Source organism: Gossypium hirsutum, chromosome D09, assembly GCF_007990345.1.
Source record: "Gossypium hirsutum isolate 1008001.06 chromosome D09, Gossypium_hirsutum_v2.1, whole genome shotgun sequence".
Classification (NCBI taxonomy): Eukaryota; Viridiplantae; Streptophyta; class Magnoliopsida; order Malvales; family Malvaceae; genus Gossypium; species Gossypium hirsutum.
In genome coordinates, this window is record NC_053445.1 from 47,834,439 (window position 1) to 47,861,912 (window position 27,474).

The 27,474-nt window shown below is 32.5% G+C and overlaps 2 protein-coding genes across 5 annotated transcripts; one reads left to right on the plus strand and one right to left on the minus strand.

Annotated features, from left to right (window-relative positions):
• Positions 1-10,498: 10,498 nt before the first annotated feature.
• Positions 10,499-17,436, minus strand: LOC107890831 (AMSH-like ubiquitin thioesterase 1). 4 transcript variants are annotated; one of them, XM_041101069.1, is made up of 16 exons: positions 17,121-17,257; positions 16,419-16,450; positions 16,033-16,247; positions 15,806-15,870; positions 15,625-15,700; positions 15,392-15,544; positions 15,106-15,200; positions 14,053-14,158; positions 13,935-13,981; positions 13,343-13,676; positions 13,088-13,177; positions 12,944-13,006; positions 12,738-12,812; positions 11,834-11,896; positions 11,009-11,061; positions 10,499-10,913 (listed from the first exon to the last, which is right to left on the minus strand). In XM_041101069.1, exons 3-16 carry the CDS (start codon positions 16,108-16,110, stop codon positions 10,739-10,741), a joined length of 1,473 nt encoding a protein of 490 aa, XP_040957003.1. In that variant the 5' UTR covers positions 16,111-16,247; positions 16,419-16,450; positions 17,121-17,257; the 3' UTR covers positions 10,499-10,738. The 4 variants fall into 4 exon arrangements, with proteins under 4 accessions (XP_040957003.1, XP_016670894.2, XP_040957004.1 ...); XM_016815405.2 differs by lacking the exons at positions 16,033-16,247; positions 16,419-16,450 and having other exon boundaries at positions 17,121-17,436; XM_041101070.1 differs by lacking the exons at positions 16,033-16,247; positions 16,419-16,450 and having other exon boundaries at positions 15,806-15,947.
• A 5,418-nt stretch (positions 17,437-22,854) lies between these two features.
• Positions 22,855-26,883, plus strand: LOC121203362 (cysteine-rich receptor-like protein kinase 10). Its single transcript, XM_041101072.1, has 5 exons — positions 22,855-23,280; positions 24,935-25,145; positions 25,262-25,499; positions 25,659-25,809; positions 26,398-26,883. The coding sequence occupies exons 1-5, from the start codon at positions 23,080-23,082 to the stop codon at positions 26,773-26,775; spliced, it is 1,179 nt and encodes a 392-aa protein (XP_040957006.1). The 5' UTR covers positions 22,855-23,079; the 3' UTR covers positions 26,776-26,883.
• The last annotated feature ends 591 nt before the right edge of the window (positions 26,884-27,474 follow it).

The following is a 27,474-nucleotide window of genomic DNA, read 5'->3' on the forward strand; positions in this document are numbered from 1 at the left end:
TGTGCAGTATCATTGCTAAAAGATACAGCTTACCACTGGTGGAATACTAAAGTTTCAGTTGTTCCGAAAGAAGAAATTACGTGGGAATTCTTTCAGACCGAGTTCAAAAAGAAATATATCAGTCAGAGGTTCCTTGATCAGAAGAGAAAAAAATTTCTTGAGCTGAAACAGGGTAACAGATCAGTATCTGAGTATGAAAGAGAATTTGTCCGATTGAGTAAATATGCTCGAGAATGGGTATAATCAAAGGCTGAAATGTGCAAACGATTCGAAGAAGGGTTGAATGAAGAAATTAAGCTACTGATCGGAATTCTTGAAATCCGAGAGTTTGCTACCCTTGCAGAGCGAGCTTATAAAGCAGAAGAATTGAGCAAAGAAAAGAAACAAGCTGAAAGAGAAGCTCGGGTTTTCAATAAAAACTCGATGAAAAATCCCAATTTTCTGCTTCAAAGAAATTGAAGAAATATCAGGATCGTTCTACCTTAGCCACTGGGTATTCGGGTAGAGAGCGAGGTTTTCAGCGGACTAATCCAAGACCTTCTACTCCATCAGTGACCAGTGTTGGCAGTGTTGGTACCCCTAAGCCAAGATGCAATTACTGTAATAAAACTCATTTTGGTGAATACCGATTAAAGAGCGGGGCTTGTTATCGATGTGGTTCTTTCGATCATTTCCTCAAAGATTGTCCAGAAAGGGGTGAAAAAGAAGCTGAACAGACATCAAAGCCAAGTAATTCAGTTTCCAGGGGTAGACCACCTCGACCATCTGGTGATGTCGGTGGTAGCCGAGGAGCTACGAGAGATACTGCAGGCAGGCCTGAGGCACGAGCACCTGCTAGGACATATGCCATTCGTGCCAGAGAAGATGCCTTAGCACCCGATGTTATTACTGGTACATTTTCTTTACTTGATACCAATATTACTGCATTGATTGATCCTGGCTCTACGCATTCATATATATGTGTTAAACTTGCATTTGTTAAAAATTTATCTGTTGAACCTACTGAATTTATGGTTAAAGTCTCGAACCCCCTGGGCCAGTCTGTATTACTAGATAAAATTTGTAAAAAACTGTCCACTGATGGTAAGAGGTTATTGTTTCTCGGCTGACTTGATGTTGTTTCCTTTTGATGAGTTCGATGTGATATTGGGTATGGATTGGCTAACTCAGTATGATGCAGTAGTAAACTGTAGACAGAAATATATTGTGCTGAAGTGTCAGAATAGAGAATTACTTCGGGTTAAATCTAATCAGACAGAGGAATTATCTAATGTGATTTCAGTGCTGACAGCTCAGAGGTGTATCAGAAAAGGAGGAATTACCGGGGTTGCCACCAGAAAGAGAAGTGGAATTTTCTATAGATCTGATTCCGGGAACTACTCCAATCTCTATAGCTCCGTATCGTATGGCTCCTACGGAATTAAAGGAGTTAAAGACACAGTTGCAAGAACTTGTTGACAGGGGTTTTGTTCGACCGAGTCATTCACCTTGGGGTGCTCCGGTTCTATTTGTGAAGAAGAATGACGGGTCTTTGAGATTGTGTATCGACTACCGACAGCTCAACAAAGTCACTATAAAGAATAAGTACCCATTGCCTCGGATTGATGACCTGTTTGACCAGTTGAAGGGTGTCACTGTATTTTCAAAGATTGATCTCCGATCGGGTTATTATCAGTTACGGGTAAAAGAGTCAGATGTACCAAAAACAGCTTTTAGAACCAGGTATAGGCATTATGAGTTTCTGGTTATGCCGTTTGGGCTGACTAATGCACCTGCAGTATTTATGGACTTGATGAATCGGATATTCAGACCGTACTTAGACAGGTTTGTGGTAGTTTTTATTGATGATATCTTGGTCTATTCTCGAGACGAAAATGAGCATGTAGAACATTTGAGAATTGTGTTGCAAATTCTGCGAGAGAAGCAGCTATATGCTAAATTTAGTAAATGTGAATTTTGGCTTCGAGAAGTGGGTTTTCTCGGACATATTGTATCTGCAGAAGGCATCAGGGTAGATCCGAGTAAAATCTCAGCTATTATCAATTGGAGTCCACTGAAAAATGTATTTGAAATTAGAAGTTTCTTGGGTTTAGCTGGTTATTATCAGAGATTTGTACAGGGGTTCTCTATGATAGCTTCTCTGATGACCCGTTTATTACAGAAAGATGTTAAATTCGAGTGGACTGATGAATGCCAGCAGAGTTTCGACCGATTGAAAGATTTGTTGACGAAAGCACCAGTGTTGGTACAACTTGAACCAGGTAAAGAATTTATTATCTATAGTGATGCATCATTAAATGGTTTAGGTTGTGTCTTGATGCAAGAAGGTAAAGTTATAGCCTATGCTTCGAGACAACTTAAGCCACATGAAAGAAATTACCCGGTGCATGATCTTGAATTAGCTGCTATTGTATTTGCACTGAAAATATGGCAGCATTATTTGTATGGTGAAAAGTGTCGCATTTATACTGATCATAAAAGCCTGAAATATTTGATGACACCGAAAGATTTGAATTTGAGACAGCGCAGGTGGCTTGAATTGATAAAAGACTATGATTTGGTTATTGATTATCATCCGGGTAAGGCTAATGTTGTAGCTGATGCTCTGAGCTAAAAATCTTTGTTTTCTTTGCGAGCTATGAATGCCCAATTGTCTTTGGTTGATGATGATTCAGTTGTAGCTGAGTTTTTCTTTGCGAGCTATGAATGCCCAATTGTCTTTGGTTGATGATGATTCAGTTGTAGCTGAGTTGAGAATTAAACCAATATTTTTACAACAAATATATGAAGCTCAGAAAAATGATGAGAAGCTACAGGCTAAACGGGTACAATGTGAGTCAGGGAATGATTCAGAATTTCAGATTGGGATTGATGGTTGTTTATTATTCAGAGGTAGAGTATGTGTACCGAAGAATTCAGAGCTTATACAGAAGATTTTACATGAGGCACACAGCGGTATTATGTCCGTACATCCGGGAGGTAATAAAATGTATAATGATTTGAAGAAGATGTACTGGTGGCCAGGTATGAAACGTGATATTTCTGAGTTTGTATCAAGATGTTTGATATGTCAACAGGTCAAAGCTGAACATCAGGTACCTTTGGGGTTGCTCCAGCCAATTACTATACCGGAATGGAAGTGGGAAAGAATTACTATAGATTTTGTGTCGGGATTACCATTGTCTCCGAAGAAGAAAGATGCCATTTGGGTGATCGTTGATCGATTAACAAAATCAGCACATTTTATCCCGGTACGTATGGATTATTCTTTAGGTAAATTGGCTGAACTGTATATATCTGAGATTGTCAGGCTACATGGAGTGTCAATCTCTATTATATCAGATAGAGATCCCCGATTTACATCTCGTTTCTGGGACAAATTGCAAGAAGCCTTGGGTACTCAGTTGTATTTCAGCACTGCATTTCATCCTCAGACAGATGGTCAATCTGAGTGTGTAATTCAAGTATTGGAAGATATGCTCCGACGTTGTATATTAGAGTTTGAAGGTAATTGGGAGAGGTATCTACCTTTGATTGAATTTGCTTATAATAACAGTTATCAGTCCAGTATTAAAATGGCTCCATATAAAGCTTTGTATGGTAGAAAATATAGAACACCATTATATTGGACAGAGCTTAGTGAAAAGAAGATACATGGGGTTGATTTGATCATGGAAACAGAAGAAAAAGTCAAGGTGATTCGAGATAGTCTAAAAGCAGCTTCCGATCGTCAGAAGTCATATGCTGATCTTAAACGAAAAGAGATTGAATTTCAGGTGGGTGATAAGGTATTCTTAAAAGTGTCTCCTTGGAAGAAAGTTCTCCGGTTTGGTAGAAAGGGTAAATTGAGTCCAAGATTTATCGGGCCATATGAAATCGTAGAAAGAATTGGACCGGTCGCTTATCGATTGGCATTACCACCGGAACTCGATAGGATTCATAATGTTTTTCATGTATCTATGCTATGACGGTATCGATCAGATCCTTCACATGTTATTTCTCCGATAGAAGTGGAGATTCAGCCGGATATGACTTACAATGAAGAACCGATCAAGATATGGGCACGGGAAACAAATGAGCTTAGAAATAAAAAGATAAATTTGGTGAAAGTATTATGGCAAAAGCACGGGATTGAGGAAGCGACATGGGAACCGAAGGAGGCAATGAGGAAACAATACCCGAACCTCTTTACTGGTAAGATTTTCGAGGACGAAAATCCTTAAGGGGGGAGAGTTGTAATTCGAAACAGTAATTACACCGTCTTCTACTGACAAAATTCTAGTTCCTTAAAAATGTTTGAATTGTAGATTGAAAATACATTAAAATTTCTTCACATTTAGTAATAATAAATGTAATTGCACAACTACATAATTTTAATTTTTAAAAGAATATTAATTATAATAAAATTATTAATAATACTTAAGAAAAAATTCTCTAAACAATTAACAAAAATTAGTGGTCAAGGGTTCAATTCTCGCCCTAGCTATGAATCAGTTTTAAAACTCGTTGCCAATATCTATCCCTTAACGGGCCTACAGAATGCACTGTGCTCGCTGTAATGGCCCAAATTCAAGGTTATCGGAATAGTGGTTTCGTAACCACAAATCCGATTTAAAGAGAAATTTATTTTAATATTTTTGCACGAATATTGGTATGATAGGAAAATCGTATGAAAATATCGATAGAAAAATTTTACCGATTTAGTGGTTAGTTAGAAAAAGAAATTATAGAAGAAATTGAGTAAAAACAAGGTATCGAGACTTCGATCTCGTAAAACCGAGTCAAAAATATTTTTATAAATATTTATGAAGTGTTAGTAATATGATATTAAAATTTCGTTAGAAAATTTTAATGCTTGGGTAGTTAATTAAGTGAAAAGGACTAAATTGAAAAAGATGTAAAAGTTACTAGAAGGATTAAATAGCTCAATTGTTAAATGAAGAGGGACATAAATTGAAAATAACCCCAAAAGGAGATATTTTGGGCAGCATACACTGAGAAAAATCAGGAGAATTGAAGAATTAAGGGTAAAATTGGAATATTGCAAAATTTGCTTTAAAAGTTAGGACTAAAGTGGAATTATCTAGATTCCTCTTTATTTTTCTGCATTCTCATCAGCCAAAAACGTCCTAAGGGTTTCTTCAAGCTGGTTTTTCATAATTTTTGCACCAAATCCGGAAAATTCAAATACGAAGCAAGATCGAGGGAAAGAAAAAGTTTGAGATTAGTAGATTTTTGGTTACGAACAAGTATCGAGGTAAGTTCGTGTAACTTGAATTATATTCTTAAATGCTTGAAATGTTTGTTATTGATGTGAAAATGAGTTGGATGTTTATTGTATGATAATTGATGAAGTATTGATATTCTTGATGAAAAGAGAAAATAAATCCCGGTTGAATGAAAGGAAAATTCGATGGATCTCTGAAAAGGAATTGACGGTAAAAAGGATCTAGCCCGGACGGGTGATATTATCCTGATATAGCCCTCCCGAAGAATATGTGGAAAATGGATTTAGCCCGGACGGGTAATCCGAATTGGGGTCTGAATTTAGCCTGGACTGGTAATTCAGATTCAAGCTCATTAGAGTAATTGTCATTGCAGGGGATTTAGCCTGGACTGGTAATCCCGATGTAAGGATGAGGTTCGCGGGAGTGTGCTCTCTGAAATGGAAATGTGCGCACATGAATATGAATTGACGGACCCGGATTTGTACACTAAAGTGTACCTCTGAAAATCCATCGAAATTCTGAGAAATTCAACGGGATAAATATGGAAAAATAACAAGGGAATGAAAAATATGGAATTGATGAGCTCATCAATCATTTGTCTTTGTAATGAATTTATATGATGTTTACTTAACTAATGCAAAAGTTGAGTTTGTATGTGATAGGTATATGTTTATGTAAATTGGATGTGTGCTTGTGTTATTAAATGATAGGTGTATAATATGGTAAATATAATTCTTGTTGCATGAACTTACTAAGCACAAAGTGCTTACCCCGTGTTCCTTTTCCCCTGTTTTGTAGTGTTAAGAGCTCAGAGGTCGGATTTGGTCGGAAACGTATCACACTATCAATATCAAGATCTTGGTATATAAAGAAACTTTATTTTGAAAATCAATGGCATGTATAAGCTAGTAAAGCAGATGTTAATGTGAAATGAATGTATAGTTAGCTATTGGTATGGCTAACAAACTTTGGTTTTGGTATGTGATGAGATTATCTTATGAATATTATAAACCTATCTTGAAAATATATTGAAGTGGATTGGTTGTGTCAGATTGGTCTTGGTTTAAAATTTGCAGGGAAGATTTGATATTTATAAAGGGGTTAAAAAAAATTAGTAAAATCTGGTAATGCCTCGTATCCTATTCTGGCGACGGAAACGGGTATGGGGTGTTACACTCGCTCCAATAGATATATTAAGAAATAAATAAATAAATAAAACCTAAAATCAAATCTTCTTATATGAAAAATTCCCTAAACAATTACATATTACACATTTTTTTATAATCACTCTAGCATTCCATGTTTGTTGGGTTATTCTCTCTCTAACATTGAACATATCCTCTTTGTTATCATCTGTTAATCCTTAACCAAGTATAAATAATTAATAATAAGTATGTAATTAAGTTAAACTTAGTGTAAAAAATTTATAATATATACTATTTAATTTAGTAGGTCAAAATGTATAGGAAATTATCTCTTGTCAATAAAAATTTTAAATTATTTAAACGAAATTAATAAAATAATATATAAATATTTTGAAAATAAAATATATGTCTTAAAATTAAAATACTATTATTGTATAAAAATAACTTTTAAAACTTAAGTCATGTACCAGGAAAGCTATATGGTAATTGAGTTTGAGTGTAATTATTTAATTACTCTCGTAATTACTTTAATTACTATCTTTCCACTAAGAATTGGAGAGCGTACTTGGGATGTTCTAATTACGCTCAATTCAATTAGACCCACTAATTAGAGTGATTGTTCAAATATGCCACATATGTGTAATTATAAGTAATTACAGTAAAATCTAATTATTAAGTAGCTTTCCAAACATTGTTACAAAATTCTAAATTGAAATGATAATACTAAAATAAAATGAAAGATAATAAAGCTTTTTTTTCTTTTAATAAATAACTACCCACTAAAAATAATTACTCATTTAAAATTTTTAAAAAATAAATTTCAAATTTCAAATTATTATTTTAAATAAATTAAAATAACGTCTCAATTAAGAATATTTTATATTTTATATTCAAATTATTTTTAGATAGCAAAAGTATTCTTTTTATGCATGCTCTGTTATGAATTTGAATCTAAAATATTATTTAAGTTTTTGATTTAATTTATATTACAATTTAATTGAATATCAATTATTAGGAAATAACTAAATATCTATTATTTTTATAAAGTAATAAATTAATATAAGGGTTTTTAACAAGGCCGAAGTCAGAAATTTTGTTTAGGGGACCGAGACAATATTATAAAATTTGGGGCCCAAATTCGAAAGTTTTGTATTTAAAAAGTTCAAATTAAATTATTAATTTTTTAAAAGGGTTAAAATTATAATTTTTTCATTTAATCAAAGGTTAAAAATGGACTAAATTAAATCTTTTAATTTTGGAGAGGGGTTATAAAACAATTTTTTCATTGAGTTAAGGGGGACCAACGCTCCTGCCTAACCCTTTTGGTTACGCCCTTAGTTCTTAAGGGGTATGAGTTGGAGAAAGTTGATGTAGTTGCTCACTCAAACAATCTAAAGTCGCAACTGATTGAGACGGAGGAAAAAAGAGACTACATAGGGTTTTGGGAAAGGAAATGTAAGATGGTGAAATTTGAAAAGGTATTTAATGAGACACTCATAGACCATGTGTCTTCTCTTGATTGGTGGGTTGTCATTTAACGTAAATATCTCCTTAAGTCAATTATATAACTTTATTTAATAAAATTGTAAGATATGTTAGTAACGTGACAGAGACTTTATTAGGGTGGTTGAACTTGATGAGGAATATTGATTAGTAAAATAATCCCTTGATAAGACTTAGTAAAGTATATGTAATAATTAAGTGGAAGTCATAAGTGACCTCCCCTAAGACAACTACCACTTTTTACCTGCATCAAGTGGTCCTCTATATCAATATATTATTCTCTTATGCCAAAATATATTATCGGCAATGTTGCTTAAGGCAGAGAGTAATTCAGAAATTGAGGGTATCTGGATTAGTAAATTCTGCCCTACAATATCACGCTTACTGTTTGCAAATGACATTTATTTTTCAATGCTTCCATAGGCACATGTAGGCATATTAAGAACATATTGAACAATTATTTTTGAGTATCTGGACCCTCCATCAATCATAAGAAATCAGTTGTTCTTGGGGTATTCTGGGGTTGAAAAGTGTCGATAGCTTTATGGATATGTATGAAAGTATAGCTTTACGGGTCAGTTTAATGTCAAAGTGGCATCTAAGTTCATAGAACAAAGTAATGAAGGAACTGAGGAGTGCCTACAACGGAGGTTCAATTGGGAGACTGTTTGGACTATGGGAACGAAACACGATGCCCACTGTGCTCAACTGACGAAGAATCTTTGAGCCACTTAGATTCCAATCTTGCTCTTTTACATGGGCTATATGGTTTGCGACAAATCTGGGCATTTGTATGCATCATATTGGGTTGGACGAGATAAAACGGTGGGATAATGATAAAGATTTCTTGTATAGGAGTTGTGTAATAATCCTCTGGCAAGTACGGAAGCACAGGAATGCTGTTTGTTTTTCTAGAGAACGCCCTAACCCGCTCACAGTACTTCATCAAGTACGTGGTTACGGCGCAAGTATATATGATGTGACAGAAGAATGCAGACGATCAAAAGATCAGATCAATGTTGAAAATGGTCTTCGGGTTCGGCAATGTGGTTCCATCGGAATATTTTTCTTTTTTATGGTTAATCGAACAAACAAATCTTGCGGTGAGGCCATTGTTATTGGAGATTAATTCTCATTCAGAAGCCGTCCAACCTTCAAGTTTTATCACTGTAATTCCATCCTCTATTAAATTTTGTCCCTTTTCTTTTGTTTGAAAGCTAAATTTTATTTGTTGAATTTTGTTGTTCAATTTTTTTTACTGCATTTGTTGTTCAATTTTTTTTTCAAATCATTTCCAGAAAAATTTTAAGGATTTTTTATACTTAATTTTAATATTTGACAATAATAAGTTATATGTAGTTTTTATTTTTCGTGTATTTATTTCATTAAATAAAATTTCTAAGTTAATTTATTAATTTTTAATACTTATAAATTAAATTATTGCTAGCTATTAAAATAAAAATATTTGAAAGAATTTTTTATTAATTTATGTTTTCAAATTATCAAAATTAATATTGAGTAGTAAAATTTAATTAAAAATCAAAGTTGGTAGTAAAATTTAATAAAATTCAAATTTTAATTATAAAATTTAATCACATAAAAGTTGAGTAGCAAAATTACACATTTTTAAAATATAGTGGCAAATATCAATGATAGTGGCAAATTTCAATATTCATCTATAATACAATGTTGTTTGGACTAGACCAGATTGGTCAGTCGGACCAAGAACTAGCATAGACTGTTTGAACCGATTGAATCGAATTTTTATTTTTTTTAAATTTTAATATTTTTTAATCGAATTGGTTGAATTGATGTGATTGATTGGACCAACGAACTGATGGCCTAATATGTTCAACCACCGGTCCAATTTAAAAAACATTGTAGATGACAAGTCTACAGTTTAATCCAAAAAATTTGAGCTTCTTAAAATTTTTTAATTAAAAAAAAGTTCAAAATTCTTTTGCATCTTCAATTTTTCTAAATTTTTATTGAAATTTTAATTTTAATTTTAATGTTTTAGATTTTTTTATGATTTTGTAGCTTTTTAATTTTGAATATTTTTCTATAATTTTTGAAAAAATTATAATTCTTAGAGATGATTTTTTTAAAAATTAAATTAAATTTACTATAATTTTTAAATTATTTTTTGACATGACATATAAAATAAAATAATGGGACATAAATAATAAAGCTCAAGAGTTGTATTTGGTATTATGTCTTATATATAAAACACCCTTTAACAGCGTAATTTTAACAGAATATTTTACTCTATCTGAAATATAGTACTTTTACCTAAAACAAGATCGACTTCTTGAAAAATAATGCATGCAATATCTTCGACTTCTTTAGTTTATGATATATCCACCGCTTAATTGTTATGATTGACGGTAGGCACTGACCTCAATAAGGGGAAAAGTGCCAATATTTTTATAAGAAAACTGGTTCGAGAAACATAAGAAGGTATGGTACTGGAATCGGCTGCTGATGGAATTTTAGAAAAAGTTCGTTGGTTGTCACTGTTGAGGAATGAGTTGAAAATGGACAGCCAAGGAGATGACAGAGATGCCTGATTCTGATGCAAGAATCAAAATGTGGACTGCCATTACAACTCTGCAATTCAACTTCGAACGAATTAGAGCCTTTCTTGGTTAATACATAGAAAGAATAAAATCCAGTGGCCTCTTCGTTGTTTTCTTTTTCCAATTCAGTATTTCCTACCCTGACCATGCAAATATGATATTATTATACACTTCCTTGTCTTCTATGTATATGTACTATACAAGCAGGTAGATTTTACACTTGGTAAATCAACCTACTGCATTACCAAAACATGTCCGCCCAGCTGCTATTTTGATATAGTGATCATCGAAGATCTATGACATCAAACTTCACACTCGGATTCATATACACATCTGTACAGGTATTATAGACGGAGCCCCCATCAGAAGGTGGATTGTGTGGATGAAAGCCACGTTGCTGGCACTGTCTGATGACTGACATGCCACCAGGAGTCGTCAAACGAAAAATCCCATGTTTTCTGCATTCATAATCAGAGGGATCAAAAGTAAAACACTAACTGCGTAAGATATAGCAAAGATTCAAAGTCATTAGTCATTAGAATATGCTTCTCACCTTGAACTATCTGTTGGCGCCATTACTATCGCTACAGCTTCTGGCAACATAATCTACAAATACACACAATCATTTCCGGCACATATAATGACCAATATGTCCATATCAATCGGCTTCTCTACAGGAAATGATAAGCTCAGGGAGATCCTGCTAAAATATTGATCTAGGGATTTTCCAAATAAAGGAGAAAATGTAGTTTTACCGAGTCTAATCTCTCTTCCAATTTCACAAACAGAATGCTATAGAGTAAACAGCCACAAATAGGTTCAGAATACATAAAGAGATTCAAGAACTACAAAATGAAGAATGTTAAAAAGGGAATGATCCTGTCCACGGCCTTTTAAATAGTGGAGATATCCACTACTTCATCCTAGTATGATAAATGAACTTACAAATAAATATACGGTCAAGATTTGTTCAAATCATTTTCTCCTTCTAAATTAATTTCCATTTACCTTTACAACTAATTAATATCAGTCACAAATTAAGTTCAACGTGCATTCTAAATCATGGGACGAAGTAAAGGATTCTCTGCTACCTTTTAGCAGAGAGGTCCTTACCCATTACAAAGTAAAAACACAGATAAAGGAAAAAGACTTCATTTTCACATTGTCTATACACTTCACACAGATTTCATTCATTCCCTGACAGTTTCTTGTGCCAGACACTGTCTGCACTTCAAGATATAAGCACAAAAAAGGACTATTCAAATTAAATACCAAAATGATATTAGCAGCTACCTAAATAAAGAACTGGAAAAAATATACATAAATGAATCGATCACTAAAAGGCACTACTTTTATTATGATACCAAGAGGAACATACCTGGTATGAGTAGTGTGTATGAAGATCAATTGATGACATGAAACATGACTGAGTAGGATGCGTCTGGGGATTGAAATATACGGTCAAGATGGTCAGCATAAGGACTATAAAACATTGATCCCCTCAAACATTAAAAATATATTGTTGAAAAATACCCTATTAGACATGCAAATGTCAAGTAAAAGAGTGGAAGAAATCTGACAGATACTTGGTATATATTACTTGGTATTAATGTCCTATATTCCTATTTTATGACATAAGATCTTGATAAACAGACTTGGAAACAAAGATTTCATTCATTTACTCCCCTTCCCTTCTATAATGGCAAAAATAGAAAGGATACTGGTTCTGTTCATACACATTACAGAGTAAGTAGACATATTAAGCTATGTAAGCACCTCTAATTTATAGTACTATAAAGCTCCTTAATTAGTTTTGGTATCACCAATCAAGTGGGACCAACCTTACAAAGAAAAAACATAAATAGTGAGGTCAAAGAGCCCATATTTTTAACCCACTTCTCCCTACTCCATCCTAAAAATGCTTACTTATGGAGACGGTTCCTCCTTATCAAGTGTTCATTTATGGTTTCCTGGACACATGAAAAATGTCTATGTAAAAGTATATTTTTCTAAAATAATGTATGAACTCTATGCCAACTTTATCAAATATAAATATCTTCAGGAAGTAGAGAATAGAAAAATAAAACAAGGTTCTATCAAGCTTTTTCAAAACTAGGTTATCAAGTTCACAGATGGACCGAGGTAAACTATATTCTAACTGAACTTGTTTATTAAATGAGTTCGAAATTGTGCTCAACTTACCACTAAGGAAGGTAAACTCAATGTATAACTTAGCAGAAGATCAATTATAAGGTGAAGAGAGCAGACTATGAAACACTTACATGAATCCAACCCAGGGGGAAGAGAGATTTCTTATCCTGCACTTCAAATATTTCCTCCTCATTTGTTGTCTGGCACTAATAAAAAAAAAAGTAAAATCAAAGGAATCACATAACCTGCTAAAGAAGAGTAAAAAAATAAAGAGAATTTTGATCGACGGAAGAGAAGTGAAGTTGAATATGGTAAATCCACAATGAGACAGCCATACCGAGTTAGATGTTGATTCCTGCTTCGGGATAATAAGAGCTGTAACATAGAACTTTCTATTTTTCTGCAGAACGGTATCACATTAAAACTTACGTATTGTATTGTGTCAAAGGCAAAACAAAGCTCTTAAGGCATCAGCACTTACAAGGGAACCTGCAAGAACACCACAAGTTTCTAAATTCCTATCAGTATTTGATTTAGCCAGCTTCATGAAGCTTTCCATCATTGTGGTTGCCTGCAACAGCCAATGTCAAATCAAAACATTAGGGGTTATTGAGGATAATAACCAGAAAATATCTCTCATTAGAATAACCAAATTATGCCACTGACATTCCAAGAAGATTGATTGTTAATGAAGACAACATAGAATAAACATCAACAGCAAATGTCATTAACTTACAATGTGCAACTCTAGAGGAGATTCAGAATGAACAAGACCATCTACAGAGGGATTCTCTACTGTACAATCTGTCTTGGAGGCCTGGGTAGCATGAACCAAATCTTGTACTTCTGCAAGTACAGGAGGAGGTGATAGCTGTCTGGTAACATTATTATGAACAGGAGCAGTTTCTGATTCTTCAAAAGAAATCATCGGACAAGGTTCATCTGCGTGACTTTTCTCACTATTCACATAATTATCAACACTGAGAATTGATTCCATGCTAGATGCTTCAGGCTCCGAGTTGCTATGATCATTCTTCCCTGGAAGTTCATTTTCTATAGGCCACTGCAAACTGGTTACACATGAATACTATCAGATGTTAAAGTATTCAAACCATAAACTTCAAAACTATCAAAATAAATAAAAAGGACATCAGCATCATGCATGGAGAGTTACTTCGAAGTTTCAAAATTCACTTCAAAGGAAATATACTTCAATAAAATAATCCTTTATGCCTCCAGAAACTATCATATTATCGCCTAACAGTGATGTAATTTTAGATCAACAAGTAGGAATTATTCCCAAAACGCAAAACCCATAAAGAGTTTACCTTGGGAATTCAACTGGAGTCAGGTCAACATTGCTTGGATATTTGACCTGCAAAAAGAAAAGAAATGTAAGAACAGCCTCTTAGTGAGGACCGAAGAATTAGATAAATATCACCATACCCCTTTATCACTCCTAGGTGGCTGCCACTGCCCATAAAGCCCATTTGGACCCAAAATAGAATGTTTGGAGAGGGTTTCCTCCTTCGGACGCAACAGGTTTAATGACCTAAGAAGCAACAAAATAATTAGGGGTCATCAAACACACTGTTCAAATGTAACATGCACTAAAATCTGGATGTTGAACTCCAGATTCAATTCCTATAACATAAAATGCCAAAGCTAGCAAAACTGCAACAGTACAGAAAAACCAAAGTATCTTTGTAACTTAAATATCAACTAAAATAAAGGAACAAAATGCCAAAGTTTAAGAGGTGAGAAATTGGGTTGGTGGACATTGGTATCTTCCATGTTCAACAAAGCTTCAGTTGCAATACCGAAAATTCAAACCAAACTGCATTTCATGGCAGAGTAAGTGGTCCTTATCACTAATACGAAATGCAAAATGAGCATACCAACATGCGCTTCATTTTGTAATGCATATTTAGCATCAGATACAAATTCAAAACAAAATCAAAGCAATCTTCTAATGAGCTCGAGAGATTCCCTGATAATTTTTTCCAACCCAGTCCACTTTCTCCATGAAAAAGAAACGAAATAAATCATTTTATACAGAAATCAGCATTTTACAGTGCCCTAAAGCTCGTTTGTCATATTTAATTTTCTTTTAAATTTAATACCAGTTCAACAGTTAAAAAGAATAGAAACTTTATGCAGTTTGATGCTGCTTCAATAACTATGAAAATGTTTTCTCCATCTGGGAAAGATTTAGGATGAAATATAGCAGTTTACCTTACAAATTTACTACTATCTGTCTGTATTTTAAAGATTATGAAGGGTGATTTGACAGTAAGACCAAAGATTTAGGATAATTTTTGTATATTGTAGAATCCAGACGTTAAACATAAAAAAGCAGGTGAGAAGAGGGACAGGATAGAAAAAGGCTAATATAGCATGTTATTGAGGAAAAGAAAGCAAAACTTCACTTCAAGACTTAAAGTTCTGAACTCTATGCAACATTAGTGGGAAATCACTAAAATAAAGAAAACAATTTACATTCTCCGAAACTGCTCTTCCATTGGGTTGGAATATGAAAGTTGCGGAGTTCTTAAACCATAATAACCAAGTTCTCGTGCAGCTGGTCTGACTGCCTGCAGGTAAAAACAGAATTTATTTTGATCATCAAGGCTGGATTTACAAGAGTAAAAGAATAAATCAGAAACTGTGTAGCTATAATCATGAAAGAAGACTAACTCAGCCTATACTACAGGATGATAAAAAAGCAGTCAAAAGGAAATTGAAGTAGCAATTCATGAGCAGAATTTAGAAGCACTAACAGTACCTTTGTCACACCATAGTATGTCAAATGTTGGTTTTTCACAGCAGACTGCTCTAATGAAGTACTTTGATAAGTATATATTCTGTTTAATTCATTGATCTTTTGTTGCACCTGTGGCTTCAAATCCTCTAGCTCAGTCAAGGCATTCACTAGCCTCTACAACAAGAATTTGAAATCAAATTTCATATCAAACATTTAGAATAGTAACCAGAGGGAGGGAGGGAGACAGTTTTTACCTTTTTCAAGTAAACCTTTTGATATTTTAGAGACGTTCCATAATCCCGATGGCAAGGTATTGTTTCAGAAACCAAACTGAAGGAAGAAACAGAGTGAGATAGGGAAAAATGTAGCTTTATATGCATTTCAAAGGAATATTATGAAATTTATTTATTTTTAAATGAAGGGCATTTTTCTGACCTTGAAAATCTTAGAAGCATGATATATAGATCTATAATATTCTTCTCAGCTCGAAATATATCAGTCTAGAGAGCAGTGAGTACATCAGAAAAAGCCAGATCATTCAAAACAAGATGTTAATTATTCGAAAAATTAACACTGCCTGTATTAAAACATGAGCAGCCAAACATTTAACATAATCGAAGCGAGAATATACGGAAGCGATAGGTATTAGAAAAACATTATACCCAAAAGAATGAACTATAAGAAGCCATCAACATTCCAAATACAATAATAATCCTCTGTGCAGGTGTAAAATAATTCATTTCTGAAGTCACAATAACGTTAACAATTTTGCCACAAATAAAAAACTTGGCTGCTCTTTGTACACTAATTTCACTTCGAAGACTTCCTTATCTGTTACTTTTACAGTTCATTGCCCATATCTCATACTAACTATAACCTACAAAAAAGGGTCAAAACAGAGATTATTCATAGCTTTGACTAATAATGACGACAAAACTCATCAGGAAATATCTATTTCTCACTGATTCATCAAAATATACAACAGAAAGAGAAGAGAATACATATCTGAATGCAGAGTTAATAGAACTACACCAGATTAATTGAGTACCTTGGGATCAATAGTACACCACGAACGTGAAGCTATAAAAATGTAGTTGAAATAGAATGTCAACCGTCTATGCTACCCAGACTCAAGGTTGAGTTGCATACAGGCATGTGTTTAATACAGGAATGTTTATTATTTTAAGTTTTTCCATGTATTTCGAGAATTGTGTACTCCAAACATATATCAGACACAAGAATGGTATATGAGGACTTTAGAGAAAATGAAGAATCCAGGTAATATAAGTCACCATTATCTTTTATCAATGACAGCATTGGAGTACTTCCAAGTTTTCCATCCCAATGAAAATTACATCATATCTCACCTTTTTCCAATTTAATCCTTCATGTGGTTACACTTTCCCGCGCTATCTAAGCCCTGACACCGTAACTATACTATGGCTACTATGTTCTCAGATTCAGATCAGCACTTCCTTTTTCTGCTTTTAAAAGACCTTTCACCGCGGGATCTAGTACTTTTTCAAATCACTAATGATCATACTTCCGCGTTATTTGTTCTAATATTTAGCAACTATTAGGAAGCAAAAGCAGAGAGCAAAATGTAAGTGAAAAATGCAACCTCCAAACGAGACTTAAGTCACCTTAATCAACTAAAAATACCAAAATTATGGAACACAAACAGCACAATACATTTATATATTACAACAAATTCTACGGGAAAATAAATAAATATAATAAGAAAATATACCTGTTTGAGAATATTATCGGCGATCCGGTAATAATAGCGGAGAGGGATCCGATTATCAACATCAAGTTTTTGCGCACTCGCAGCTATGTTTATTCTCTCCGTCGAAGACCTCATCCCTTCCTCCCCTTCAATATGTCCTTCCGTTACTTTTTCTTAACTGGTTAGTAAAATAAGGTTAGTCAGAAAGGCCGATTCCGATCAGTTAACGATAAGGTATGAGAAATGAAGTCATCGGCGGTTTGGGCGAGAAGCAAGGGACAGGGTACCAAAGAGAAAAGTCATTTTACAATCTGGTAGGGGCAAGTATGGAAATGCATAAATTATTGTTTCGACATGTTTACTCCAATTTTTTTGTAATTGTTTGGCTGCAGGGTTTCGGTATCCCTGTCCCTAGGATTAGCACGATTTTAACACGTCACTTTTTGGTTGTACTTGATAAAGGTTTGTGCGGGAATGTCAATGTGGACAGTGGGAAGGGCAACTGCCTGCCCTGCCCCCTCAACTTTTTTGGGTTTATCGTTGGGTAAATTTAACTTTGGCCCCTTAATTTTTTTAGTTTAAACTCTTCCTTGATCCCTGCTAATATCAAAATTAGATAATTAAGCACTATTTTTAAAAATTTTTTTTGTTTAAATACTTTTTAGAGCTCTATCAATTTTGAAATTGAGCCATATTTTTTAATTGAACTTCATGATTTCCCTTATATTGACTTTCGTGACAAAAAATAACGACCTTATCTATCATAATAAGTTGATTATGTATTTTCTTAAGAATATTTTAACAATAAATGTTACTGTATTTTCTTAAAAATATTTCATCTCGGTTTCGTCCTTGGTTTTGTGGGTACCTTATTATTAAATATTAATAGTGTTTTTACCCAGTTTAATACAAAGAAAGACACCATCGACTTAGTTAAAAAATATGCATACAAAAATTAAAAGTATTTAAATAGGCTAATGAAGATTTGATTGTTTGTCCGTAAAAGAAAATTGATTGTTGGTCACTTTCAGCATCCAAGTTTAAATCAATCCAATAATTGTAATGATTAATTTTTATGGCAACTATTGGATTGGAGTGCCCAAGTTTTCCTGAAACTTTTTAGTGGTTGTTACTAGGTCGGGTGAGATTGAATCTAGGTCGAATTTAGGTACGATATTAATACATTTTATGTTTATTTAAATTTGGTTTGGTTCGAAATATGGACTTAAAATTTTGTTTAAGTTTATCCATATTTATACATTGCTAACCAAAGCTCATTTTAGGCCCATTTATATTATTATTTTTTAAATATATATTTCTATTATTTTTAATTTAATATTTAATGATTTTATATAATTTTTATTTATTAAAAGTTTATATTTAGTTATCTTATTACATTATAGTAGTATTATATATTACTATAGATTTAATTTTTATGTGTTATTAATTACATAATATATAAAAAAATAACATAATATAAAACATTACAAACTTAAATACAGGTCAGACCAGGCTAGTTCAGGCCTTGAGTGTTCAAGTCTAAGTTTGACCCATAATTTTAAACTAGCCTAATTTTTTTACCCAAACTTATTTTTCGAACCTAATATTTTTGTCCAAACCCTCTCAAATTTTGAGCAAGCCTTCAGGCTTAGTCGAGTAGTATGGCTCATGAAGAGGTGTAGACACAATGCCAAACTTGGTCCACAACATTTACATCTTTTGTTAAGTTAATATTTATTCTTTTTTTAAGTTAAATTTGGCCATCAATCTATTAAAAAGTGTCTAATCACCGTCTTTTTAACAGAAATGTTAACTAAAACATTCAAATTTTAACAATGTACATAGCAGCTCATGTGGCAGTTCAAGTATACTTCATGTTGACATAGCCTTATTTATCTTATATGGCTCATCAATAAATAATTTTAAAAATAAAAAAAACCCAAAAATTATAAAAAAGCCCATAAAATTCATAAAAAAATAGCAAGAGATACATGTGGCTTACCATAGAAGCTGTCATGTTTAAAAATTTATATTTCAGTCAATATTTCTATTAAAAAACACCCGTTAGACTTTTTTTGGAAAGTTGAAGATCAAATTTAACTAAAAAAAAGCTAAATTGACAAAAAATGTAACTATTAAAGACTAAAATTAGAATTATGTCAAATATAAATTTTGAAAAAAAAAACATTATTTTCACACAAACAAGTAGATTTACTTTTGAAATATTAAAAAGAAATTCTTACGCTAAAACATTCACCCAAACACAGCATTAAAGTACATAAAGTACATATACCATAGTAAAATATTTGCTAAAGTTTAGGGACCATCAATGTCATCATCTCAAAGAAAAATGGTTGAAAAATCTCTAACATGACACATAAATATGGTTAAAATATATTTTAAGTCATTGTACTTTTTGTACATTTAGAATTTAATCCTTTACTTTTTTTTTAAAAAATTAATTTATCTTTCATTTAAAATTTAAATCTAATTATTAACGTTGTTAAACTCTTCTTTTAAAATTATTAGAAATGAAAAATAAAACCTACTTAATATTCATATAAAAATGGTTGTAATAAAAGCTAAGTTTAATAAAAAAATTTAATTGGGCAAACAAGACTAAATTTGAAATATGAAAAAGAAAATACATAGACTAAACAAATTTTAGTCTATAAAAATCTTCGAAACAAAGGAATGAAGTCAAAGTAAACCAATGTTTTGATGAGGTAGAGAAATTGGTGATGATTAGCTCTGTACGTGGTGGAAATATTACGCTTCTCTCTCTCATCGTCCATTTGTCTTGTTTCTTACCTAACCCTATTGATTGAATTTTAATTTAATTAATATTGATAATATTATTAGTGTAAAATGAAGTAAATTGAAATATATTGAAATACATTTATACCATGTAATCTATCCACTCAATTAAAATATATCACATGATATTAGATTTATTAAAATTAAAATATTTGAATTTATATACAAATGCACCAAATAGCATCCCAGACTACACAGTTACGAATACGAGGTGGGGGTAGTCTTTCTTCTGCCCAAATAATATATCTTCAGCATAGAGGAAACATTGTTTAGCAAGTGTGCAGTCATATTGCGCTGCCCCTTAACATGAAGGGAAATTACAGGTCTGAAAAAGTTGAACAGTTTATCTTCCTCTTACTTCAAAAAAAAAAAAAAGTTTATGTTCCTCTAATTAAAACAGGTCCGGTGGTAGAGAATTCCCCACTACCTTGCTTCAAACCAGAGATCACTGGATGATGAACTTTTGGCGCTAAAGTTGGAGGCTATTTGGACAAACCTGTCAATTTATTGCTTCAACTTTGATTGGTGTCACAAGTTAACTAAGCATCAATTTAATTAATAAAATTATAAAAATATATTTTCATAATTAAAATAAATTTATAGTAATTTAACTTTTTTATTTTAATAAAAATTAATAAAAGTAAAAATATAATAAAATTTAAACTCAAACCTACTAAATTATAAAACCTTAAATATGTTGCTGAATCAAATCTTTATTTTAATATTTTATAAATTTTTATTTTAATGTGCAGATTGTATGTCATTTTTCAAATACATTTTTATATTCCAATATATATTTTTCAATAAGTGGAGTTTTTTCTCTGGGTACAACGTGGCGTATAGAATTAGCGTGAAATATCTCTCTTCGAAAAAATATTCGCTCTTATTTTGACTTCGTCAACTTAATTAAGTCTCAAATTTTATGACAGATGGACATCCACTAAAGGTTATGATAGTGATGGGTTGACGAAAAGGAAAATAAAAATTGGATTTTAAAAATGGAGTGGAAGGTTAAATAAATACTTCAATCAAAATGACCGTTACTCTTTTTAATGTTAATCAAGTAATTTTAATATTATATAAATATTAGATATAATAAATATTGTCGGTTCCATATTAGTTCAATAGGTCTCGTTGATGTTATAATAATCAGTATAATATAAGTTTAAGTTTGTTTAAAAATTTAGAAGAATTTATGTTAAACTGTGAACAAAACTATAATAACAATTACACAATCATATATAACAAAATGATAGCATGAAATAAAGTTTTTTTTTGAAAAAAAAAATCGTATGAAACAACCATCATTGATAATAATTAAACTTAATCAAATATATTAAAAATGTTAAAGTAAATTTGAATTAAAATATAAATAAATTTAAAAATTTAAAAGTAACCCACGTAACACGCGAGATACTTAAATAACAGCCACTCTCATAATATATTTGTAAATATAAATTAAATTAAAGAGAAGGATAAAATTTTAAAAAAAGTTTTTAAGTATGATATAAATAAAGAAAAAGTTAATCATAAAATTTTAAAATAAAGATATTAAAAATCAGTTATTCCAAAATGAAAAAACATCTAACCATTTGACGTGAAAGGTTTTACTTTTATTTATTTATTGTATTTTACATTTAATATATATTGAATACTTTTCTTTTACTCGTGTTATTTAATTAAAAGATTACCACACATTTTATATTTCATACATTTAATTATGAAAAAGTAAAAGTTGGCGTAGTCATACTCATTCATTTCTTCTTAAACTGAAGTCGTATGTTGAAAAATCTCCTTTTCTGGTCGCTATATCTTTTAATTTTAAAGTTTTGATACTTTAAAAAAGGTGGTTTTGAGATTTTGAGGTAAAAATATTATGGAGGTTTTTGTATTAGGTGTCGAATTAAAATTTTGTTTTATTTATTTAGAAAATAGATAAATTAGTCTTAAATTAGTCCTTTTATAAAAAAATATTATCCATTTTTACAATTAATAATTGGTCCATATATGTTAATATGAGGTATACATGGCACGCTATATGTTATTGTTTGGTTATTTTGCTGGCCATGCCAATTTTGAACCGTAGAAATGAATGAATTTTTTAATAAAAATGACCATTTTGCTATTTGATTTAATGTATAAAGACTAATTTAATTTACCCATCTCTTAAGTTGATGGGCAAAATGTAATCTGACACTTAGTACAGGGGTCTCCATAGCATTTTTATCAAAAAATTTTCATTATTTGAATTGAAATTAATGCATAATGTTGCAAAAAAAAATTCTATCAAATTGTATTTGGGTGAAAATTACGTATTTAAAATATAAGCGTGCAAAAAATTTATAGATATTAGTGACAAATTCAAATTTCAACATTTGTATTTTTTTAATAAGAGAAAGGTAAAAGTAACATCGTAATTATATAACTTATTTAGAACATGTAAAATTATTTTAGTAGTTTTTTTAATTGAGTCGTATCAAATTAACGCATCACATCAATTGAATCACATTATAAACATAAAAACAATATGAGTTGAAGAAAATGTAAAGTTAAAATTTTAATTTAAGTGATAAAAAGGAAATTATAAATGGTGATAAAATAAATTCAAATCCCAATATTATAATGTTTTTAAAAACAAAAGCTCGTAATAAATCTAAGACATTTTGACCCAAAACTCGTCACATCCGCTTCTATATAAATATACCAGTTGGGCACTTGGACTGATTAAGATACATATTTTAATATTTTAACTATGAAAAAAGTTTAGAAAATGGAGATGCAACCAAGTACGTATGAACAAACTGTATAAATCAAGACAAACATAGGAATAAGACCAAAAGGGAGACCTCAATTTGAATATAGCAAAATTCTGCCAAAAGGAAAAAGTTTTAAACATCAAAGGAAACTTTATCTTATTAACAGAAAGTTCAGATGTCTCATAATAAAATCGTTGTTCAATGAATGTAAAGTCGTACCTAATACTCTCTTGAATACCCTTTCCTTAAATTACCGGTCAGTCCTCATAATCATACCCCGCACACCTAAACGCGGCAAACTGCCCTTTTCGTCTTCTTCTTCTTCTTCTTCATGCTCACTTTTCTCTGCCTTACAGCTTTACCTGGACTACGACCTTGGCTATTCCATTGGGCCTACCCATTTCTTCATGGGATTCTTGGCTAAACTTTCTGCTTGCATCGCCAAACGCTTCAAAGCCGCTCGAGGTGGCTCCGCCGGAGAAGACGATTCCGACGACGGATCCGACACTCACGGCCTTTTCTTCGAACTCCGTGCTCTCCAGGTTGCTACTAACTATTTCTCTGAACTTAATCGCCTCGGTCATGGTGGCTTTGGTCCCGTCTACAAGGTACGTTTCTTGTTATAACTCCGTGCTCTTCAGACTGCTATTAACTATTTCTCTGAACTTAATTACCCAATGTTATTATTATTATTTAGTTATGGACGTTTCTGATATATATATATATATAATTTTCTCCTACTGAATCTTTATTTGTATTTTTTTTAAAATACTCGTCGTTGTTGTAATTGTCGCTGACGGGACTGCCCTTGGCTAGATTGGAGTTGGCGTTTATTCAGGCTAAAAGCAATATTTAGCTTTTATGCAAGTTTTATAGATTTATTTATTTATTTAAAAGCTTATGAATATCTTTTGGAAAAGAATATTCTATGAGGTTATCGATTGTAGAAATAATAAATAATCACAATTGGAAATGTAAATTAGAACAAATACAATAATATTAATGAAAAAATGAATCAAAAGCATTTAATGATCCAATTGCATTTGTTTGTCTCTAGAGCCAGGGTGCAATGGGGCAAGTTGCTTTGCTCTAACAGTTCCAACGTCAATGAAAGTTAATTAAGGCTCTATCTCAGTACATTTTTATTTGGTAAGAGTACTTAAAGGCATGGAGAATATATGGAGAGAGTGGAGTCGAACATATAAGGAGAAAGGGTGGCGTAGTTTCAGAAGAATGGAAAATGAGTGTGAGAGGCAAGCATACGTCACAGCCTCATTAATCATAAAAAATTAAGCACACAAAACCGCGTTGAGTTGTGGTTGCTTAGAACTTGTGTTACTTAGAATTCATCTGTGACTGTCCGGTATTGGTATGCCTCAGACATGGGAATGGTTAGATTATTTTAAAATTTTCCACATATTTTGAGTATCCTTGAAGGTCATATCCTTGTACTTAAAAAAAATCATCAGAGCAACATAGGTTGGAATGACTATAATGAGAAAGGGCGTTTCTAGCTTCTCTGTATCTGGGATTTGGAGCATTTGTTTGTTGAGAAAGACGTAGCCTGGGTATCTACAAGCAATGAAGTTATTTAATAGAGAAAGAGAACTTTTTAAGGAGCTTCATGTGGCCTTAAGCTTCATAGCTACCACACGGGTTAAACTTGAACTAGATCTCATGTCTGACCAACCCAATTTAAAACCTCTGACAAAGGAAATTTTCTCAGGCTTCTTCCACCTTTTATGGCATTCCAATCTTAGTGAAAATTGGAGTTTGACCTAATACGAAGCTTGCATCTTTATAGAACATCTACTGAATGGGAACTTGATCTTAAGATGTAGAAACGAGGAGTATGGATTTGTTTAGAAACAGGCAAAAAGGACAGTATCTGGAAACTGATGGTGTGATAATAACATTTTTTCCATAAGACAGAAGAGTCCATCGCTTGTATGCAACTTCATGGTGATACACTGACAGACATGTTATGTTGTTGCACGTGGAAGCTCTATGCTATAATGCCACCTTTGTTTCCAGTTATCTTACCTGTTTACTCTCTTGAACTGTTGTCATTCCAACAATGCCACATAACCCATCACGAGACATATATAATGGAATTAACTTTATATAGCCCTACCTTATCAAAGAGCTTTTATATTGGTTACCGTTATATTCTATCTTATTTTTTTGCTTGGATTGAGAGGGAGTGTTGGTGATTGGAGACTGTTGTGAGATTATTGTCTCATTACAGCTTATATCTTACAGGGTTTGATGCCAAATGGTCAAGAGATAGCTGTCAAGAAGCTTGCAATGGATTCAAGACAGGGACTGAAACAATTCATTAATGAGGTGAAGCTTTTATTGAAAACCCAGCATAAGAACTTAGTGACGTTGTTCGGGTGCTGCGCAGAAGGACCTGAGAAGATGCTTGTTTATGAGTATTTGCCAAATAAAAGTCTTGATTACTTTCTCTTTGGTAAGAACCCCTTTTTTTAAACACCTTTCACGTCTGTTGCTATCAAAACTTGTAAACTCGAAGCCTTATCATCTGTTTGGTAAGCTAAAACTTATAATCGCAATTGAACTTCTCAGACAAGAGCAAGTCTCCTTCCTTGGATTGGACTACAAGATTTAAGATAATCACAGGCATTGCAAGAGGTCTCCTCTACCTGCATGAAGAGGCGCCTCAAAGGATCATTCATATAGACATCAAAGCCAGTAACATATTGTTGGATCAACAATTAAACCCAAAAATCTCTGATTTTGGTTTGGCAAGGCTCTTTCCTGGGGATGATACTCATGTAAATACTTTTAGGATTTCTGGCACCCAGTGAGTAGTTTCTTTGCTTTTACCCATCATAGTCTTCTCTAATCGTAATTGCTGCTTTTAAGTGCATTAGGCTAATTTTCGTTCAAGTTTTATCTGGGCTACTTTTGGATGTCAGCTGAAAAAGATTAACAATTAAGTAAACCCTTTTATTGCCTGCAGTGGTTACATGGCCCCTGAATATGCCATGCATGGGTATTTGTCTGTGAAGACAGATGTTTTCAGCTATGGAGTTGTGGTCTTGGAGATAGTAAGTGGCAGAAAAAACCATGATAGCCGTCTTGGTTCAGAGAAGGCAGATCTCTTGAACTATGTAAGTTGAATTTCGAAGGAAAAAAAAAAGAATGTAAATTCTGAAATCTCATTTAATAGTATTAGTCTCGCTGTCTAGATGGACGGGTGGATGGAACATTAGTTTAGTACTATCATAAATAATCCACAAATATTTTGGAAATTTTAATGTGAAGATTGAAGGTAAACGAAGCTGCATGCTTCATCCAGTTGCGTAGATAATTTTGATCTGTATCCATTATGGATTATTTTGATTTATAGTATGATCTGATATTTTCCTAATTTTCTTGACCTGTTTTACTTGTATATCTAGTGCTGTGAAATTGGCCACTCCTTAGAAGGGCCTATTTGAATCTCCAGATTTCTAAGCCTAAAATGTTGCTCCCCACTCTTTATTTTTATTGAACTTTTGATGTCCATTACATGGATAGAGAGAGATATAACCTTCAAAGATCCTCCAAAATACATGGAAAAACTGTTAAAGAAAATGACTATTCATTTCAGAGACATACCATATCTGACACTTATACTCAAGTCCAAGTAATGCATGCAGGAATAGATGATGTATAAGTCTGATTCTGACAAAGTATTCTGGCATTTTCATATACAGTCATGGCTGCTATTTCAAAGCGGAAAGATGTTGGATTTAGTTGATCCAACCCTCAAGAAATACAATCCTGACGAGGCAGCAATGTGCATTCAGCTAGGCTTATTATGCTGTCAACAAACTGTTGTCGAGAGACCAGACATGAACTCCGTTCATCTCATGCTTTCCAGCGATTCATTCACCTTGCCACGACCGGGTAAACCAGCAATCCAAGGGCGTGTAGGCCGGTGGACGACCACATCTACTTCAGCTTTTACTAATACAGACACTAATGCAAGTAGCACCAGTGGTGGTATGACAAAGGTTTTGGCAGGAAGTAGCTTTGTTGAAGATGATTCTAGGAATTCCATATCCTATTCGTCCATTGAGGAAGGTAGATGAGCTTCTGGTAGATCAGTTTAATTATAATTGTAGTAAAATTCTCTTGTAAAGGTTATTATTCTCTCTTTAAAAATATGATATATTTAGTGTTGATATCATCTTATTTTCTATGGTGGTTCATTGTTTTTCTTTTCTTTTCAAATTATTTGAATGCAACAATGATGGTTAAAGAAATCAATAATTCAGCGGAGTCAAATCTAAGGATTTGTCTAAGCTTTACCCCACAATAAATCTAAACAAATATGTGCTTTTTATTTATTTATTCAATTGCTGTACTATTTCATCTTCTTGTTCTTTTATAAAATGAGAAATCAGATTATCTTGTTTATTAACAGCATGTCTCTTGGTTCATCATTTCGCAGTTGTCTCAGTTCATCATCTGTTTTTCATATCAAATTATGTTGGTCCTATACAAAAGATTTCCATTTTTTTTAAATTATAAAAGGCTAATCAGCTTTTATTGAAATATTTTCTTTTCAAAAAACAAAGATGCTTTGAGATTATGTTTCAGATATTGTATTTAAATCTGTAGGAATATACTTTAGTTGAATCTCGATACTCATGATAATAATACGATAATAATCATATCCTTCTAATTCAACATACACACAAATTACATTTAATTAAAATAAATATATATAAGATTTTTACAATAATAATCATATTAATTAAATACAACCTATCAATAAATTTAGTGCG

Excerpts from the sequence above, each read along its gene's own strand:
- LOC107890831 (XM_016815405.2), bottom strand. The coding sequence starts at position 17,234 with ATGAGGTCTTCGACGGAGAGAATAAACATAGCTGCGAGTGCGCAAAAA. Across the intron at positions 13,982-14,052 it reads CACCTAGGAGTGATAAAGGG|GTCAAATATCCAAGCAATGT; the intron begins GTATGGTGATAT and ends TTCTTTTTGCAG. Across the intron at positions 10,914-11,008 it reads GCGCCAACAGATAGTTCAAG|AAAACATGGGATTTTTCGTT; the intron begins GTGAGAAGCATA and ends TTATGAATGCAG.
- LOC121203362 (XM_041101072.1), top strand. The coding sequence starts at position 23,080 with ATGGGATTCTTGGCTAAACTTTCTGCTTGCATCGCCAAACGCTTCAAA. Across the intron at positions 23,281-24,934 it reads GCTTTGGTCCCGTCTACAAG|GGTTTGATGCCAAATGGTCA; the intron begins GTACGTTTCTTG and ends TATATCTTACAG. Across the intron at positions 25,810-26,397 it reads AGGCAGATCTCTTGAACTAT|TCATGGCTGCTATTTCAAAG; the intron begins GTAAGTTGAATT and ends TTTCATATACAG.